Source organism: Apus apus, chromosome 10 (genome assembly GCF_020740795.1).
Source record: "Apus apus isolate bApuApu2 chromosome 10, bApuApu2.pri.cur, whole genome shotgun sequence".
NCBI classification, from domain to species: domain Eukaryota; kingdom Metazoa; phylum Chordata; class Aves; order Apodiformes; family Apodidae; genus Apus; species Apus apus.
The window spans coordinates 20342331-20361779 of NC_067291.1; the positions used below are offsets into that span (position 1 = coordinate 20342331).

Consider the following 19449-nt stretch of genomic DNA (forward strand, 5'->3'; position numbering starts at 1 on the left):
CAGCAGCCCCGGGGCGGAGCGCGGCTGGGCTGTAATAAATACCCTGCTGCTATGGCTACGAGACCTGCTCCCTGCCGGGGCTGCAGCCCTTGCCCCCGCGGCTCCGAGCCGCGGGAGGGGGGCTCCCCGCTGCCTGCCCAAGCCTCGGGACAGGAGATGTGGGGTGAGAGCTTCCCTGCCTCGGGGTGTTTGGGGTCAGGCTGGAGGGAGATGAGCCGGTTGAGCACGGCAGGGTTGATAATCTGAAGCAGCTGCACGCTTTGCGCTAAGCCGAGCTGCTGGGAGGCAAATCCAGCCTTGCTGGTGTCTGCTGAGGCCAACTGGGGAAGGTGCAGGGGGATTTACAGCTTTGCAGTTTCCCTGCTGGAGGGGGTTTTGCTGGGGGGCAGGAGCTATTTCAGGCTCCGCAGGCCCTGGCTGAGCTGGGCGCAGGGTGCTGGGCATGGCCACAGTGGGGGTTTGCAGGGAAGGGGGTTTAGACGTGTCGCTATAAACGTGGAGGAGCTGGGGGGGACGTTGCAGTCAGGAGAAAGGGGTTTTGGGATGGTTTAAAAGCTCTGCCTCACTTGATCCGCTGAAGTATCCCCAGAAGAAACCCAGCAGCTGCACCAGCAGGGCCAGCACGGGTGTGCAGGGGTGAGGTACCCGATGCCAGGCTGTGGCTGAGATCTGGACCCAAGAGCAAAATATTTAGAGGCCGTAGTGACCAGACCCTTCCCAGACCTTTCCCTGTTAACAGTGACACGTTCAGGGTCCTTAAATCCTGTGGGATAAAAGTTCTCCCTTCAAAGGAGGGAGCTGCTGCTGGAAGCCACACAAATCACTCAGCTTTTACCCAATGTTTTCATTCAGTAGGTTTCCTGAGTGGCTTTTGTCTTCTGCTGCCTGGATGGACCCACGGGGCTCTGTCACCTGAGGCTGGAGAAGTGGTGAGTGGGAGGAGAAGCCGATGGTGGCAGAGACCCCAAATCTGGGGGTGGGGCCCTGACCCCCTCACCTGGTGTTCTTTTTGGGCTGTATTTGTGGGGAACTGGCCCTTCTGCCTCTGCCCCCAGCCAAGCCCTGTGCCCAGCAGGGAGGGCTGAACCAGGACCCCGGGAGGCAGGGCCGGGCGGGTCCAAGGCAGGTGAGGCAGCTCAGCCCCTTCCCGGCATGTTTAGCCGGGAGCAGCGTGGGAGGAGCAGATAAATCTGTGCCGAGACACGGGGAGGAGGTTCCGGCTTCCCGGCAACCCGCTCCCATTCCAGGCTCTGGGCTCTCCAGGCTCTCCATTCCACCGTGGGGCTGGAATCCTGCTCCCCTACAGGAGGGGTTTGGTGCCGTCCCTCAGCACCCACAAAGTGCAGCTCTGGGCACTGGCTGGTGCAGACACCCCTGCCCCAACCCCGGCAGAGACACCTTCTCCCCTTGGTTGGAGGATCCCCTCCCTAGCTCGGTCTAGCTGACATACAACACCTCTTGCAGCTAATGTTGGTCAGGAATTTATTTGAAATACATCTACATTAGAAAAACTAGATTTATTTTTTTATTATTTTTGTTGTGTTTTGTTTTTTTTTTTTCAAATCACTCTAAAATATCAAAACTTACAAACTTTCCTTTGCTGCATGGAGGTTGTTCATGTGCAGGGTGTAAAATGCCCACGGCTCAGGGATATAGATCACACCAGGGTACTTCTTCCTGAGAATTTTGTCGTTCCACAGCCAAGCCACCCACAGGGCAATGAGGACCAGGGTTATGATGAAGGAGTAGAAGAGAAAAAGCCCGTTGCTGTCCAGGACCAGTCCTTTGCGTTTCTGGTGCATCACCAAAGCCATCATGGCAAAGAAAGTGAAAATGTAGAGGATGAAAATCTGACCCTCTGTCACGAGATACCTATGGAGCAAAAACACCCTTTAGTGTCCCTGGGAGAAGGCACCGAGCAAGCACAGCCCCCGTGCTGCTTCCTATCCTCAGGCTGTAAACTGGGATTTGTTTTCCTGGGTGTGGTCAGGAATGGAACAACTGAGCTATGAGCTTTGTGAAGAGAATGGGTAAAGAAATGAGCGGCCGGGGTGGGATTTGAAAGGTGCTGGGCTCTGTGAGTGGGATGCTTGAATGCTAAAGGTAGGCTCTGGCTCCAACCCGTGGATGTTGTGCTCATTTAACTCAAAAATCCACTGCTCCCCCCGTGCAGTGGCTGGTCCTGAACGGGTGTTAGCAGGAGGAAGAAGGAATTCCACTCCCTGGCTCTTAAATCCCCAGCACATGAACTGCAGAGACTCATGCTGATAAATGTAAAGGATGTGAATTGGAGTAACTGGGAACTGACCAAATAATCTTGATGATTTTGACTATCAAAAATTAATTTACTGTATAAAAACAGTCTCAGCAGGGGGCAAAGACATGGGCAAGAGAGAACATCATCTCTGAAGATGAGTGAAAAGTTGTTTGGCTGCCACCAGGGAACCCATTTGGGAAGATGAAGCTAATGAAAATGGGAAATAAATAAGACCCCTCTCAAAAGGCTGTTGGGACCTGCAGGGCGAGCTGAGGAGGCAGCATCTGAGCATCACACAGGCAGCCTGGGCTGGGTGTAAAATCCCTGGACACCTGTGAGGGCATCCCCACGGCCACCAACAACCTGAGACCAGCAGGATGTGCTGCAGGCATGGGGTGACCACCCCACAATCATCAAGGAAGTGCCTAATGCAGACAGCAAGGACCGTGGAGACTGGAAGCTGGAGCTCCAGCAGGAACAGTGTGTCCCAGAAACACCTGAGCACCTGCTGAAGAAACACCCTGAGCAGGGACAGGAGTGCTGATGGGTCACCCTAAAGTTGTCCCAGCTGACAAAAGCTGCAAATTGCTACCAGGTTTGATTTGATTTTCCAGACCTGTGGAATGGAGAGCCCATGCCTGCATGCTGTGGGGCTGCTTCTGGGCCTCCCTCTTCATCACTTACCCACCCAAAGTGGGCAGATGCCACTTACCAGTAATAAAGGCTGCTGGGCCCCATCAGAAGCAAGGCAGCCACTGGCATCCTGCTCTCCTCTTCGACAGGGGTGAAGCAGCCCGTGAAATATATAAAGAGTATCAGGAAAAAAGGGATGTACCTGCAAGCAGAAACAACTCTCTGATGAGTCTTGTCACCCTCAAAAGTGTTTAAATTCTCCCCCCCAAATCCAAACGGTGCACATAGGTCACTCCTGTGCTGAGCTTGTGAATTAGTTTGGTGAAAGAGCAGATGGTGGATTAATTTGGTGAAAAGGTGAGACTTGTGGGGCCCTGACAGGAAAAGCCCCAGTTGGGATGAGATCAAACACAGGGGTCAAGTGCTCTGTGGACCAGTTGTGTTGGTTACACACGCAGGCTCCAGGAGGCTGTTCCAGAGTGTTGTGTTGTGCTGAAAGCTGAACCACAGGAAACCAGGACGTGGACCAGGATTTCAACAACCTGACAGAGCCCTTTTTTATTTAAAAGAACTGGATTTGCTTGCTCTTTCCTTCCCTCTTGCTGGAGGGTCCCTAAATGGATGGATGGGAAGGAGAGGAGCAAGGGGCTAGAGTGCATGGGCAGAGCTGGGTTGTTTCAGGGTCAACCTCCAGAGGAGCAAAAAGTGGCTGGTGACAGCCCAGGAATCTGCAGAGCCCTCAGACCTGTCTCCTGAGGGACCCGATGAGCCCCAGTGGCCCGTACAGCTGTCAAACAACCTCCACATCCCAGAGACAGAGACAAAAGGAGGGGGAACGGGCGATTCTCAAAGGGAGATTCCCTGTAATCTCACTGGCTGCCAGATCATTATCCCCAGCCAGATCTCATCAGCTGCATTTCATTTTTTAATTTTTTTTTTTACATATAAAGCTACGAGCAGCTCAGCTGTGCCCTGTTCTGAGGCTGCTAGACAGGCTCTAAATTACTTACCACATCGAATGACCTAAATATTCATCGTAGTAGTACAGCAGCTCGAAGGAATCAATCTGCAATGCAAGGAGAAGAGGGGTAAAAGGGAGGAAGGACTGGGATGCTATGAAATAAGAGCAAAGAATGAATGTATTTCTTTATGGCCGTGTGTAAAACACAGCCTCTTTACCAGTGTCTCTGGCTTCAGGTTCTTGATGATGGGGTTCTCTCTCACGGAGAGATGGTGCTGGTAACCGCTGAAAATCAGGCGGTGGTTGACGGAGTCTCCGACCAGGTGGATGCTGGCTCCCATCACAAACATGATGATGCTAACGTAGACCATGGACCTTGGCAGGGTCTTGGGGGATCTCTCAATGAGCTAAAACCACAGAGACGTGGTGAACAGTGAGGAGGCACCAGCAGAGACACCCCTGGGGAGAGCAGCGCAGCCCCACCAGAACGAGCTTCCCTGATTGCAGCGACTCTCCCTAAACGCATCTTGGACACGTTTCCACCAGCCTGTGGCTTGCAGGGTTGAGGACACACTTCATCCCTGTTTGCAGCAAAAAGAACCACATTTTTTTTGCCCTTGTTAAAGCAGCAGCCTTAACTTGAGTCAACGCTCAGACCGAAGCAGCGACCCTCTACTTTCAGTACAGTTCTCATGGCAATTTTGTCACCAGGTGCCACCAAAACTGCTGAGAAACAAAAAAGGCAGCTGCTTTCTGCTGTTCCTCTGCTGAGGGGATCTGCAAGGCTGGCTGTGCCCTCCAGTGGTGGGGACAGCCTCCAGCAGCACTCCACTGGGCACAGGCACCTCGCTCCCCTGGCCAACAGGCACTTGCTCCTTCATAAATCCTTGATAATTTCAAAGGATTTTTCTTGAACTGTTTGGGGAGTTTTTATTTCTTCCTGATGGAACTGGACTCACCTCTCTGTGCATCTGCTTCTGAAGAGGAAGCTGCATTTAAAGCCACATCTAGAAATACCTGATGACCAGCAAAACCAGTTGAGACAACCTTTGGAATACTGGCTTCAGTGATGGGCTCTGCCTGCACCACCTCCTGGTCTGCTCAGGTCTGGGGAGGCTGGCCAGGACCCCGAGTTACTCAGAGCCTGGGGCCAGCTCCTGCTCCTGCAAGCCCAGCTGGGGATGAGGAGCAGAAGGAAAGGAGCTCCCCCCCTCAGCTGCCAAAGACCTCGAAAGACACAAATCCCAGCTCAAGCAGCCAAGCCAGACCTGGGATGAGAGGGGGGGCACATCAGCCCAGCCTGGGGATCAGCTGGGGCCACCTTCACCTCCCGCCTCCCTGCTGCCAAATCAGCTTTGCAGCCCTTCATAAACACTGAAAAGCTCCTTATTTCTATTTAATTTTGCAGCTTAACTTTCCCTCTCTCTGTAACTGCTCTAGGGACGTCAGAGGAGTCAGATGAGGAGACCAGAAGGTCCAGGAAAGCTCCCGTCTGATGGAGAAGGACAGCGGGACACGTCCTTCGAGGGGACACTGGCTGACAGAAATGTGTCCTGAATAACAAACAGCTTTGTTCTGTGGACCAGCCCTTCCTGCTGTGCTGCCAGGGAAGGTCCAAGATGGGAATTTTTAGCCTGGGGAGCACCCAGCCTGCAGGAATGGGCTGTGTCAGGCTGTGAGGGGTCAGGCCAACCTCCAGAGCTTTCACACCCCCCAAAGGACCAGATCCTGAACATTCCTTTTTGGCCACACCAGTATTTAAAATCTTCCAGTCAGACTCAGGAAAGAGAGAGAATCATCGACATCTTAGGATATAATTCAATTTCTAGCTAATGAAGGTTAAAATATATTTATAATTGCTCTCTCATATCTTCTGGCTGCTAAGGATTTAATAGGAGATTTCTAACAATACCACAGTCTTTAACCTCATAAATGGTTCACACCATCCAGGCTGGCAGCTGAAGCTCAATAAATTCCAGCTAAAGACACAATTCTGATGTTGAAGAGCAAGTGTAATTAAGCTCTGAACAATTTAGAAAATCTACTCTAGGTCCAGCTGTCTCATAAGGTCTTTTAAGTCACGAATTAATCTTAAGAATATGCTTTGGCTCAGCCAGGGAGGAGGGGTCTGACTCGTGAATCCAGAGTTCCTGGGAGAAGTGATTTGCTTTTTAAGTGCAAGAAATTGAGTTGTACGAAGAAGGTCCCTGCTTTGCTCTTTAGAAGGTGGCACCAACAAATTCCCTCTGGAGTGACAAGCCTGTAATGTACCATGGGGCCAGATCACTTGCAGGACTTTGTGAATAACCCACATTTGTTCAACAGGCTCCTGGAGCCTTTTCAAAGCCATGTTGTTTGCCCTGCTTTTCCAACCAGCAATATTTTAAAAAGCAAGTGGCACATCTGCAGCTCCAGGTTTACCTTGAGCAGAAGAAAGGGTGTGATGACATTGTAAGCCATGTGGAAGTAATCCCCAGCACTCGGTTTGTTGAGAGGAAACCACTCCAAAGGCAGGATGATCTGAGGAGATGGGGGGGGGGAAAGGATGTCAGTGTATGTTTGAGGGCAGTGACCACTCCTGCCCTGCATTACCTGCAGAGCAGGAGTGCCAGGCTCTGGAGGTACAGACCAAGGTATGGGGAAGAGCAGCAGGAAGCTCTCCAGGTTACTTTTGTTATGAAAACATAAAAGTGTGGGATAGATGACATGGAACAAGCTTCCCAGGCCTTCCCTGTGACTGGAGCAACATGCTTGGTACCAGTTATACCAGTACACTGCAGTGCATATACCAGTGTGCTCATGTCAAGGGTGTCCCTCTGGTCTAGAAGACAGCCCCAGCTCATGGGTCTACAGGGGTCCACCACAGCTCTGCCCCCTCTGTCCTCCCCCCCAGTTAGGCTGGTTGTCAGCACAGCAGTGCTGCCTCTGCCACACTCACCATGGCAATGGGACGCCCAAAGTCCAGCACCCAGTTCTGCAGGGTGAAGTAGAACCACAGATCCAGGTGGAACGGGGAGGTCTGGAAGGTGTCCTCGCTCTTGACCGATCCGTGCCTAGAGGTGACAGAAGTGACACTGTCAGCCTGGAGCCACGCAGCAGGTGTCTGAGGAGGCAGGGACCAGGCTCCAGGTCTGCATCCCAAAACCTGGGCTTGCCTGGCTGCTGGCACATCTCCAGGCTTTTTGGGATCTGTGGAGTAACAGCGAAGTTGAGAAGCCAAAGAGAGGAGGAGGCAGAAGAGAAAGGCAAAGCATGGTTGATAAAACAGGCACGTCCCCATCAGAAGGCTCTTCCTGGCTGAGAAGTGAGCACAAAAGCAGGATGAAAAGCTTAAGTGCTGAATTAAGTGCAACTATTTTTAACTTTTACATGACAAAGCAAAATTCAACTCCCGTGGCACTTCTGCTGAAGGCTAAAACTGCATCCATGCCTGGTGGTACTCCAGCTCAGGGATGGATGCTCTGGACACACGGTCACCTTCATCTTCCACTCTGGAGATCCTCTGCAGAGCAAAGCCTGATCCACTAAAGTCTTTCCTTTAAATAACCTCTCCAGCACCACTGGACCTACACCTTCCTACGGGGGAAGCAGACGAATTGCTCTCCTGAGATGTGGAGACCAGCACGGGGCATCAGCCACCCGTCTGCACAACCTGAGCCCAGGGTCCAAACCTGATGGCTGGAGGAGGCGCACGGTGGTGCCCGGGATGAGCTGGGACGCCTGGGATCAGCCGGGAGAGATGTGGCTCCAGGAAGCACCTGTCAAACCCTCCCCCAGGTAAGCCAGGGTGACCTGGACCCGGCTATGGTGCTGTGCACGGGGGGGGGAACCGCGATCCTCTGGGATACCCTGGGCAACCCCAGCAGTCCTGGATGTGCTGTGAGCCGGGATGGGGCTGGGGGGTGGCGTGGGATGAGCTGGGGGGCCTGGAAGGGCTGGTGGGAGCCCGGGATGGGGCTGGAAGGGCTGGTGGGAGCCCGGGATGGGGCGGGGAGGCTGGATTTGGGGCTGGGGTATCCCGAGGAAGCTGGGGGGCAGGATCAGCCGGGAAGGGTCAAGTCGGGAGGTTCCCGTGCCCCCCGCCGCCGCCGCTCACCCACCTGCCCGGGTAGATGGGCCCGGCGGGCTGAGGGGAGCCCGGGGCCGCCGCCGGGAACGGCCGCCGCCGCGCCAAGCCCTGCATCTGCCCGCCCGGCCCGGCCCGGCTCGGCTCGGCTCGGCTCGGCGCTCCCGGCCGGTCCGCCCCGTCCCAGCGGCGGCTGCGCGGCCCCGGTCCCGCCCCGCGCTGCTTCCCCGCCCCGGCGGGGCCGTGCGGGGCCGTGCGGGGCTGCGAGGGGCCGTGCGGGGCCGTGCGGGGCTATGCGGGGCTGTGCGGGGGCTGCGGCAGCGCGGGCAGGACGGGGTTTGGCTCCCGGGGCTGCTTGCCAGCGGCGACGGGGCGGGGGCGACGGGTTTGAGCTGAGAGAGGTGTAGGTCGGGTATGAGGAAGGAATTCTTCGCTCCAAGGGTGGTGAGGAGCTGGGATGGGCTGCCCAGGGAGGCTGTTGTTGCCCCATCCTGGAGGTTTTTAAGGACAGGTTGGATGAGGTTTTGTGCAGCCTGGTCTGGTGGTTCCCTGCTCGTGGCAGGGGGGTTGGAACTGGGTGGTCTTTAAGGTCCCTTCCAACCGTAATGATTCTGTGATTCTGTTCTGTGATTCTATTAATGGTTCTTTAGGTGGCTCCTGGTCTTTGAGGTACTTGTGTGAGTCCTCGTCTGGGCAGGAAAATGAGGTCCAGAGGTGGCGAAAGGCAGGCAGGGAATGCCAGGGGAAAATGCAGGTTGTCCCGTGCAATCCCTGGGTTGTCTGAGGCCTGAGGTTTAATGGAAGTTACCCTGGAATGAGAGAACTCGTGTCCCACAGCACAAAGCACGTGGGTCCCGATCCCAGGGAGCCCGGGTAAATGTCAGGGCAGGACAACTCGTGGGCAGGAGAAGTGGGAAGCAGGGCCAGATTTGTACCCCTTGGGACTTGTGCTTGAGGATCTGCAGTGGGAGCTGGATCTGCCCTGGGGAGCAGCAGAGATGTGGTGTCAGATGTGCAGGGGCAGGGGGGCACGGGCAGGTGAGGGGGTTGATGCAGTGAAACCTTCAGCTCCTGGCCCTGATCCCGGCAGCCTGAGGGCTCTGAGGCTGAGCCCTGTGGAGCCCAGGGGCTGGCAGACCCTGGCGCAGTCCCAGGAAGGGCCCTGAGGTGGGAGCTCTGCCTGGCCCTGTCTCTCTGGCTGTCCACCCGTGTGGTGGGGGTGCTAACGGGAGAAGCACTTGGAGCTGCACCGTGGCTTTCTGCTGAGGAATGGTGGTCCAGGGAGCTGGACACGCCAGAGTCCATGAGGTTCGGAGATACTGCAGAAGAGAGACCTCAGTCTCTTTGCTCAGCTGTGCTGCCAGGGGCATCGGTGCTTCCTCACCATCTGTGCCAGTTGTGCCAACCCACAGGTGGCACCTGCACGGCGTTTGTTGGGGAAAAAATACCCCTGAAAGGTGGAGGAGATTGCTGAGGTCACGGAGACAGGTTCCACTTCAACTCACCGTGAACCCTGCTTGTTGTGCTGCACGTCCCAGGCACGGGGCTGTTCAGAGCTGATCCTCCTTGACTGAGCACCCCGGGGCTGCCCGTGGCCTGACTCGTTTCCCTCCGGCCTCCCCAGGACCCCTCCTGGCCCCTGCTCCCATGCATAATGCACAGCCCGGCCCACCCGAAACCTCCCAGAGAGAGCAGCAGCTCCAGTTCCGTGGTTTTCAATGAAGTATTCATAGGGCTGATACCAGATCCTCTGGAAAACAATGCCGGGCAGCAGGGCAGGCTGTGTCACCTCGCTGGCTGCAGCTGTCTTGGTCTTGTCTAAGTGGTGACAGCTCGGGCCACCTCCTGAAGGCCTCTGGGAGGTGATCAGTGCGGAGGAAAGGAGAGCTGCGGGGCAGGGCAGGAGAGCTGCGGGGCAGGACAGGAGAGCTGCGGGGCAGGAGAGCTGCGGGGCAGGAGAGCTGCGGGGCAGGGCAGGAGAGCTGCGGGGCAGGACAGGAGAGCTGCGGGGCAGAACAGGAGAGCTGCGGGGCAGGACAGGACAGCTGCGGGGCAGGACAGGAGAGCTGCGGGCAGGACAGGACAGCTGCGGGGCAGGACAGGACAGCTGCGGGGCAGGACAGGACAGCTGCGGGGCAGGACAGGAGAGCTGCGGGCAGGACAGGAGAGCTGCGGGCAGGACAGGACAGCTGCGGGGCAGGACAGGAGAGCTGCGGGGCAGGACAGGAGAGCTGCGGGGCAGGACAGGAGAGCTGCGGGGCAGGCGGCCGCGTTCGGCGCTGGTTGAGCTGACACGTGCGGGGCCAGGCTGGCAACGCTGTCCCGGAGCCTGGTTGGGGCAGGGTCAGGGCTGAGGTGATGAAAACGCTGCTGCTCCCTCTGGAAACAACCCCGCCGAGCCCAACAAGCTGAGCTGAGCTAAGCGAGCCCAAACCCGGCACGGGTCCGCGCAGCCCCAGCCAGCCCCCCTCGCCGCCCTGCTCCAGGCCACCCTCCAGCCTCGCTCAACAAGGCTCGGCCCAGCCCCATCCGACCGAAGCCGAGCACCCCTGCTCCCACCGCGGCCCGGCGGCCCCGGCGGCCCCGGCGGCCCCGGCGGCCCCGGCGGCCCCGGCGGCCCCGGCGGCCCCGGCGGCCCCGGCGGCCCCGGCGGCCCCGGCGGCCCCGGCTCCGGGCTCACAGAGGGCAGCACCACCGGCCGGCACGGCGGGGCGGGCAGCCCGGAACGCCCGCGCGCTGCCGGCGGTTGCGGGGGGAAGCGGCCCGGGCGGCGGCGCTTCCGGCGGCGCTTCCGGAGCGCGCGGCGGGCGGGGCGGCGGCGGGTCCGTACCCTCAGCGCTCCGGGCCTCAGCGCTCCGCTCCGCCGGGCCCCCCGGGGGCCGCGGGTTCGAGTCCCCGCTGCGGCGGCGCCGGGGATGGGCCGCGGGCCCGGGGCGGGCGGCGGGTGAGGCCGGGGGGGGGGGGCGCTGGGGCTGCCCCGCCTCGCCGCCGGGCCCGGGGGGGCTGCTGGCCCCGAGGGGGCCGCATGTGCCCCCCGCCGGGCACCGAGGCAGGACGGAGGCGGAGGGGGCGGAGGGAGAGGCCGCCCCGGCGGCGGGGCAGGCCGGTAGGCCCGAGCGGGGCCGGCGGGGCCGGAGTCGGGAGGAGGAGGAGGCGGCCATGGAGGGCCTGGCCGGGTACGTGTACAAGGCGGCGAGCGAGGGGCGAGTGCTGACCCTGGCCGCGCTGCTCCTCAACCGCTCCGAGAGCGACATCAAGTACCTGCTGGGCTACGTGAGCCAGCACGGCGGGCAGCGCTCCACGCCGCTCATCATCGCCGCCCGCAACGGGCACGCCAAGGTGGTGCGGCTGCTCCTCGAGCACTACCGCGTCCAGACCCAGCAGACCGGCACCGTGCGCTTCGACGGGTACGTAGAGCTCGGCCGGGCGCCGGCAGGGGCTGCGGCCCCGCTGCTGGCCTGGGGGAGGCTGTGCGAGCCCCGAGCGTGCCGCTGGCCTGGAGGTGGGCCTTCCTGTTCTAAGATCACAGAACCCCGGGCTGGTTTGAGTTGGGAGGGACCTCAAAGCCCACCCAGTGCCCCCCTGCACGGGCAGGGACACCTCCCACCAGCCCAGGCTGCTCCAAGCCCCATCCAACCTGCCCTTCAACACTGCCAGGGATGGGGCAGCCACAGCTTCCCTGGGCAGCCTGGGCCAGGCTCTCACCACCCTCACAGCAAAGAATTTCTTCCAAATCTCCCCTGTTCCAGTTTTAATCCATTCCCTCTGCTCCCATCCCTCCCTGCCCTTGTCCCAAGCCCCTCCCCAGCTTTCCTGGAGCCCCTTCAGGCACTGGAAGGTGCTCTCAGCTCTCCCTGGAGCCTTCTCTTCTCCAGGCTGAACACCCCAGCTCTCCCAGCCTGGCTCCAGAGCAGAGCTGCTCCAGCCCTCCCAGCATCTCCGTGGCATTTTCTGGACTCAGGCCACCAGCTCCAGGTCCTTCTTGTGCTGGGGATCCCAGAGCTGGACCCAGCCCTGCAGGGGGGTCTCACCAAAGTGCAGGAGAGGGGACAGTCCCTTCCCTCAACCTGCAGGTCCCACTATCTGAAAATGTAGACAGAATATTCGCTGCAGCCTGGAGAACTCAGCTTGCAGTCTCTCTTGCTGTGCCAAAACAGCCTTTTCTGTGGTGTTGTCACCAGAGGTGACAGCAGTCATTGGGTTAGGGCAGGATGGTCCCTGCACACCAGGAACCAGACCTTTTGCTCAAATTGAGATTTTTTTGCTGTCTAGCCGAGGCACAGGATCACAGAATGCCAGGTTGGAAGGAACCTCAAGGATCATCTAGTCCAACCTTTCTTTGCAGAGGAACATCCCTTCCTTGCTGCAGGGATGGTGCAAAATGTGGTGTTTTAGGACAGGAAGGGGAGAAAGGAAGGGCAGGGGGTGCATGGCCCTCGGCTGGGTCCTGGCTGGGGCTGTGGTGTTGGTGCTGCTGGGAGTGGAGAAGGCCAGCTGAGATTTCCAGGAAGGTGTCCCGGGCGGAGTGCTGCTGCCGTAGAAGGAAGGAGGAACGTTTTTAAGCTCCCAGTGTGCTCCTCAGGGCCTTGCCCGTGTGTCAGTCTAACCCAGGGCTGACTAATCCTGAAGGTGGGTTGGTCTTTTCAGCCACTTCAGGTTTTGCAGGTAGCTGGCACAGAGAGGAGTGCTCATCATCACCGGTCCCTGCCCCACACCTTTCATCTGGCTCCTGCCCCAAGAGCTGGAGTTAAGCTCCACCTGGCCCAGGGAGAGTCTGGCTTGGTTCTTACATGCTAAATGAGGGGGGAGGAACTGGCTTCCCTCTGTGGTTTGGTGCTGTGTTTTTTTTTTTTCTTTCTTCTTTTCATCCAGCCCTTTTTTCCACCAGCAAAAACTGGTTGAGCATAGCAGGGTGAGGATCTGCCCTGGGTTTAGTGAAAGGAAGGGCCCGTGTTGACAGAAGGTGATAGGAAGGGCTGTCACCCCTCTTCCTGCTGCTGAATTTTCTCCTTTCTGTGCCTGGGTGGGACGATGAGCTGCTTGCAGAGCCTCTGCTGGGGGCAGATGAAAGGCGGTGTTGTCTGGGACACAATGGGCACACTGGGAGTCAGGAGAGGAGGAGGCGCGTGATCCCACGTTGCTGCCGTTCCTCTGGAGATAAGGTTGGCACAGCAGCTCCCTTGTTTGGCCTCTGGGCTTTTGACCTCTACCAATGGACCTGCAAAACCACCACGTGTTCGTTATCAAATCCTAGGCCCTGACTTTCCTCTTGTTTTAGTATAGAAGTATTTTACTCTTATAGAAGTTATTGACAACATAAGGAGCTTCTTGCTGTGGGTGAAGGTGCAGACATCTCTGCGTGCCAGGGCTCTTGAAACAGCCTCTGAAACGTTGTCTAGAGGTGTTGGATTTGCCAGCAGCCACACAGGTATCCCCGTTGAGCTACACAGGAGCTTTGTGAAATGATAGAAACCACTGATAACATCAGGTTGTTGTCTTGGGGTACTTTACCTGTGGGCAACATGGCTTTTTGGCCATAGAGAAATAAGAGATTTGTCCCTCCTCGGTGATTCTGTTGTGCCTGGAGTGTCATTCCCTGCGGTGTGGGTGCTGCTTTGTCTGTGTTCAGGTGCTATTTCAGAAACCAGGGGAATGGGACAGGCTGCCCAGAGAGGCTGTGGAGTCTCCTTCTCTGGAGGCTTTCGCAACCCGTCTGGACATGTTCCTGTGTGACCTGCCCTGGGTGTTCCTGCTGCAGCAGGGGGGTTGGACTTGATGATCTCCAGAGATCCCTTCCATCCCCTATGATTCTGTGATTCTGTGATTCTATGAGATTCTATGATTCTATGTATAGAAAGGGCATCAGCCTTTCTCTTTGTACTTGCCTAGTGTGCTGGATTTGGGAATGAAAGCAGCTGAAGAAACCGGTGCTTTGCAGAAGTTCCCTGTCCTGAGCTGCCTGCAGGGCCGTGGTGTGACCCAGCCCTCTGAAGCAGCCCAGCTCAGAACAACTTCTGCTTTTTTCACCTTCATTTTGTTCCTGGGGTTGTTTGTGTAACCAGGCGGCTGCTCTGCCTTCCATCTCCCACCGGGAGGTGTCAGCCCAGCAGGAAGGGGGGCAGTTTTGCAGCTCAGGGAAAGAGAATAAGGGAAGTGATGTGAAATCTGTCTTGTGTAGTTACTCGGGTCTGAGTTTGGGCTTTGATGTCAGGGTGTGAAATTTTAAGTTTTCTGTCTTTCTTTCACATGTCAGTTTCTGGCACGAGGCATCCCAGGAGCAGGAATTTTTGTAACTCTTCTTCCTGAGACCTCCGAGGGTTGGAGCTTGCAGGTGGGATCTTCACAGCAGCCCTGGGAAGTACTGGTGCAAAATGTGGCTAAATCCCTTGGCTGCTGGGAAGTTTCAACCTCCAGTGCTTCTTTCCTCGGGAGCTCTGTGTGCTTGGTGAGTCTCTCCTTCTTTTACCTGGGCTATCCCAGCGAGGTCCTTCAAGTGCAAAAAAAGGGATGACCATAAAATACCTGTTGATGGGTCTGTGGGTGCCTGTGGTGTGCTGCTGGGCTGCCCGTAGGAGGGCACTTTGCAGGAGCGTCCGTTGAACGACTTGTTTCTGCCTTTTGCAGCTTCGTGATCGACGGCGCCACGGCCCTGTGGTGCGCGGCGGGGGCCGGGCACTTCGAGGTGGTCAAGCTGCTGGTGAGCCACGGCGCCAACGTCAACCACACCACGGTGACCAACTCCACCCCCCTGAGGGCCGCGTGCTTCGATGGCAGGCTGGACATCGTCAAGTACCTGGTGGAGAACAACGCCAACATCAGCATCGCCAACAAGTACGACAACACTTGCCTGATGATCGCGGCCTACAAGGGCCACACGGACGTGGTGAGGTACCTCCTGGAGCAGCATGCTGACCCCAACGCCAAGGCCCACTGCGGGGCCACCGCCCTGCACTTCGCGGCCGAGGCGGGTCACCTGGAGATCGTGAGAGAGCTGGTCAAGTGGAAGGCAGCCATGATGGTCAACGGCCATGGGATGACTCCGTTGAAGGTGGCTGCTGAGAGCTGCAAGGCTGATGTTGTGGAGCTGCTGCTGGCTCACGCCGACTGCGACCGGAGGAGCCGGATCGAAGCTCTGGAACTTCTGGGTGCCTCGTTTGCAAATGACAGAGAGAACTACGATATCATGAAGACCTACCACTATTTATATTTAGCCATGCTGGAGAGGTACCGGGACAGCGAGAATATCATTGAAAAAGAAGTTCTTCCACAAATTGAAGCTTATGGAAACAGGACTGAGTGCAGGACTCCTCAGGAATTAGAGTCTATCAGGCAGGACAGAGATGCCCTTCACATGGAAGGTCTCATCGTGCGGGAGAGAATTCTGGGCTCGGACAACATCGATGTGTCTCACCCCATTATTTACCGGGGGGCTGTTTATGCAGATAACATGGAGTTTGAGCAGTGCATCAAGCTGTGGCTCCACGCGTTGCATCTGAGGCAGAAAGGCAACAGGAACACTCATAAGGACCTCCTGAGGTTTGCCCAAGTCTTTTCTCAGATGATACACTTAAACGAGCCCGTTAAGGCCAAGGACATCGAGAGCGTTCTGAGGTGCAGCGTCTTGGAGATAGAACAAGGCATGTCCCGGGTCAAAACCACCCAGGACTCCGACATCCACACCGCCATGGACAACTACGAGTGCAACATTTTTACCTTTCTCTACTTGGTCTGCATCTCTACCAAGACCCAGTGCAGCGAAGAGGATCAGTCGCGAATCAACAAGCAGATTTACAACCTGATCCACCTGGACCCCAGGACCCGGGATGGCTCCAGCTTGCTCCACCACGCCGTCAATTCCAGCACGCCTGTGGATGACTTCCACACCAACGACGTCTGCAGCTTCCCCAATGCCCTGGTGACAAAGCTCCTGCTGGATTGTGGTGCTGACGTGAACGCCGTGGACAACGAAGGAAACAGTCCTCTCCACATCATTGTCCAGTACCACAGGCCCATCAGTGACTTCTTGACGTTGCATTCCATCATCATTAGCCTGGTGGAGGCTGGTGCTCACACAGACATGACGAACAAGCAGAAGAAAACCCCTCTTGATAAAAGTACAACAGGGGTGTCTGAAATACTCCTTAAAACTCAAATGAAGCTGAGTCTCAAGTGCCTGGCTGCCCGAGCAGTACGGATCTATAACATCAGCTACCAAAACCAGATCCCCAGAACTCTGGAAGACTTTGTCAAGTTCCACTAGGCTACGTAAAAATCCTTTGTGGTGGTGCTACCTGGGACGACCTCGACTGCAGGCAGCAGAATACAGCTGCTGTTTCTCTCTAGTCTTTTGGTTTTGGGTTCCTCTGGATTTGGATCTGCAGCCTCAGTTCTCCTGCAGGTTTTGGGGTGGGGGGGCGTGGAAAAAGCCACATCATTTTCCTGTAGTCAAACCTGATGTTTGAGATGTTGGTCATTTCTTTTAGTTGAAAGAATTGCTTCGTTATCTCTTGTTTTGGTGTTTGTTTGTTTTTATGAGCAAAATGAATCCCACTGTAACTTGTGCAGAATGTTTTGGTACCAATGCACACCTCCACTTTGCATTTGCAGCCTTTAGGAAGCCATTTCCAAAGGCACCTCTGAAATCCCCTCTCAACCCTCTTAGCTTTGCAAATTCTACAATTTCTTGGAGTGAGGTGGGAAAAAACCAATTGGGAATTACGTGGTAGTTGGTTAAAAGTGAAGTCTGGACCTGCAGAGCAGCCCGTTGCTCCCATACCTCACCGTCTTTTTCTGCCTTTCAGTTAATGCTGAAGATGTTGGTAACATTTTAATGATGATGGTGATTTTGTTTTTTAATTGAATTTTGAACAGCAGTTATCAACAGCTACAGATGGATGGAATGCTCTGTTAGGAAATACAGGTTTAAATTCAGCCATGGTATGTTCATCGAATAACAGTTGAAATACCAAGCTCTTCATTTATGCTACTACAGTAAGTAATGAATAACTCTGGAAAAAAGAACTTGCACATTGACCGAAATGAACCAGAGTCGTGGTTTCTTTTCATGTAGCTAAGTTGCTCATCTAGAAAATCATGCATGGATACCTAGAAAATGGATAGGGTATTTGTGTTTGTGTGTGTCCCAACATTTCAAAATGCTTTATCACTGGTTGTTTTCTGTTGTTGTTTCAACGATCAACACGCACCTTTTTTGACTCAAAGTTTGTCAAACTGCACTCTTGGATCCCAAATGCTGTATCTTCCTAACGGAGTGGTCTGGAGCCAAAGAGAGTCTTCCTCTGGAGCAGGACCCTGCTTGAAACTGGCTTCTCCAAGAAGGGTGGAGTTTGTGCCTCCCTGAATTGGACTTGAGGATTATTATTTTATTTTTTTTTCCTCATGATTTTTACTCCTTTCGTTACGAAAAATCTCTTATGAAAACTGATTTAAAAAAAAAATTAATCCTATCATAAGATCTTTTATGATAAGCAACTGATTGTATAATGACCCTGTTGCTTGAGAAAGTGCTTCTCCTTGGTAGAAGTTGCAGATACTCCGACAGTAAAATGTCACTTGTTTTGACAGGCTACTGAAAACTCTTTTGTTTTAAATGCAGCTTTTTAACTGTCAGAGGATGAAAGAATGTTCTGTAGGGTTTTGTTTGTTGTTTTTGTTGGTTTTTTTTAACAATCTGGGTAGAACTTTAAGGTGAGATTTGGGCACACGTTTCTATTTGTATTACAAATAAATAAACATTGAATGTGGAATTAGCTCCAAAATCTTAATTTCTGTCTAGTGCTGAGGAGTGTGGCTTAAATTTGCCTGGTGCCATAACTGGATGTTGTGGCTCCTTCAAGGGAAGAGCTTTAGGAATCCTGTGTCTTCTAGGCTGCAAACTTGACTCTCCTAGAAAGCAGTTCCTAAAATGAAAAATGTGTCACTGGTACCTCAGGTGGGCTGGGCTGCTGTGCTTGAAAACCACAGCTCTCAATCATCACCTTCCCTGTCCTCCTCCTGCCTGCTGAGGTGGAGCTCTCTGAAGCCATCAGGACAGCTGCAGTTTTGTACTTTGCTGAGAATTTAGTGGCAGTTTTTAGCTTGGCTGGTGGAAATGCACAAAACAAATGTTTAAGTCATGGTGGCTCATCACGAGAGCCAGGGATGCTCTTAGTGTCCTGGTTTGGGATTGTGCCTGTTACCATTAAAGCTTTGAACCTGAACCTCAGACAACTCAAGAAGAGATAGACGATAGAGAGATAGAGAAATAGATATAGATAGATAGATAAATAGATAGATAGATAGATAGATAGATAGATAGATAGATAGATAGATAGATAGATAGATAGATAGATAGATAGATATACACACATGCAGATAGATATACATACAGATAGAGAGAGAGATAGATGGAGGTAGAGAGGTAGACATAGATAAATAGATATTCACATAGAGATAGACACGCACGCAGATAGATAAACACAGAGATAGATAGATAGATAGATAGATAGATAGATAGATAGATAGATAGATAGATAGATATAGATAGATAGATAGATAGATATAGATAGATAGATAGATAGATAGATATACACATAGATAAATAGATAAATATACACAGGGAGAGAGTTAAACGCACAAAGAATTAAAGAGATAGAGAGTGATAAATATACAGATAGATAAATAGGTAGATAGATATACAGATAGAGACAGAGAGATAGACATGCACACAGAGAGACAGAGAGATATACAGATATAGATAGATATACACATAGAGCGAGAGAGACGCAGATAGAGAAAGATAAATATACAGATAGATACAGATACACATAGATAAATAGATAAATATACACAGACATGCAGATAGAGAGGTAGAGAGAAATATACAGATAGATATACACATAGATAAATACACACATAGAGATGCACACAGCTAGAGAGAGAGATATACATATAGATAAATGCACACATAGGTAAATAAATATACACATAGATAGAGATGCACGCGGATAGATAGAGAGAGAGAGATATGCACATAGATAAATAGAGAGAAAGACATGCATGCAGATAGATAAACACAGAGACAGATAGAGATATACATAGATAAATAGATAAATATACACATAGAGATGCATGCAGATAGATAAATATACAGATAGAGTGATAGATAAATATACAGATAGATACATAGATAGATGATAGATAGATATACAAACACATAATATACACACACATAGATCGATATACAGATAGATATGCAGATATATAAAGTAGATACACTTTCATTGAATCATAGAACTATTCAGGTTGGAAAAGCCCCTTGGGATCACCGAGTCAAACCATCATCCCTACTCTACAAAGTTCTCCCCTAAACTGTATCCACACACACACACACTCTCATATGAGGCTCTGGGGCTGGGCAGCAGTGGGAAGGCACCCACCACTCCCCCAAATCCCTGGGGATACCCCACTCAAGGATCCTGCCCAGCCCTGGCTAAAGCCTGGGAGAGGGGAGCTACGTACCTGCTCTCTTTG

At 54.0% G+C, this 19449-nt stretch overlaps 2 protein-coding genes and 1 long non-coding RNA gene across 3 annotated transcripts; 2 read left to right on the plus strand and 1 right to left on the minus strand.

Moving 5' to 3' along the window:
- Nucleotides 1-65: 65 nt before the first annotated feature.
- Nucleotides 66-6279, plus strand: LOC127388955 (uncharacterized). The gene is made up of 3 exons (XR_007890501.1): nucleotides 66-163; nucleotides 853-929; nucleotides 5292-6279. It is a non-coding gene; the product is annotated as an uncharacterized LOC127388955 (long non-coding RNA).
- CLN6 (CLN6 transmembrane ER protein) lies at nucleotides 1459-8096 on the minus strand. The gene is made up of 7 exons (XM_051628961.1): nucleotides 7952-8096; nucleotides 6790-6904; nucleotides 6273-6371; nucleotides 4070-4258; nucleotides 3901-3956; nucleotides 2970-3092; nucleotides 1459-1872 (listed from the first exon to the last, which is right to left on the minus strand). The coding sequence occupies exons 1-7, from the start codon at nucleotides 8032-8034 to the stop codon at nucleotides 1584-1586; spliced, it is 954 nt and encodes a 317-aa protein (XP_051484921.1). The 5' UTR covers nucleotides 8035-8096; the 3' UTR covers nucleotides 1459-1583.
- A 2765-nt stretch (nucleotides 8097-10861) lies between these two features.
- On the plus strand, nucleotides 10862-17684 carry FEM1B (fem-1 homolog B). The gene is made up of 2 exons (XM_051628952.1): nucleotides 10862-11324; nucleotides 14542-17684. Exons 1-2 carry the CDS (start codon nucleotides 11077-11079, stop codon nucleotides 16175-16177), a joined length of 1884 nt encoding a protein of 627 aa, XP_051484912.1. The 5' UTR covers nucleotides 10862-11076; the 3' UTR covers nucleotides 16178-17684.
- Nucleotides 17685-19449: the final 1765 nt, after the last annotated feature.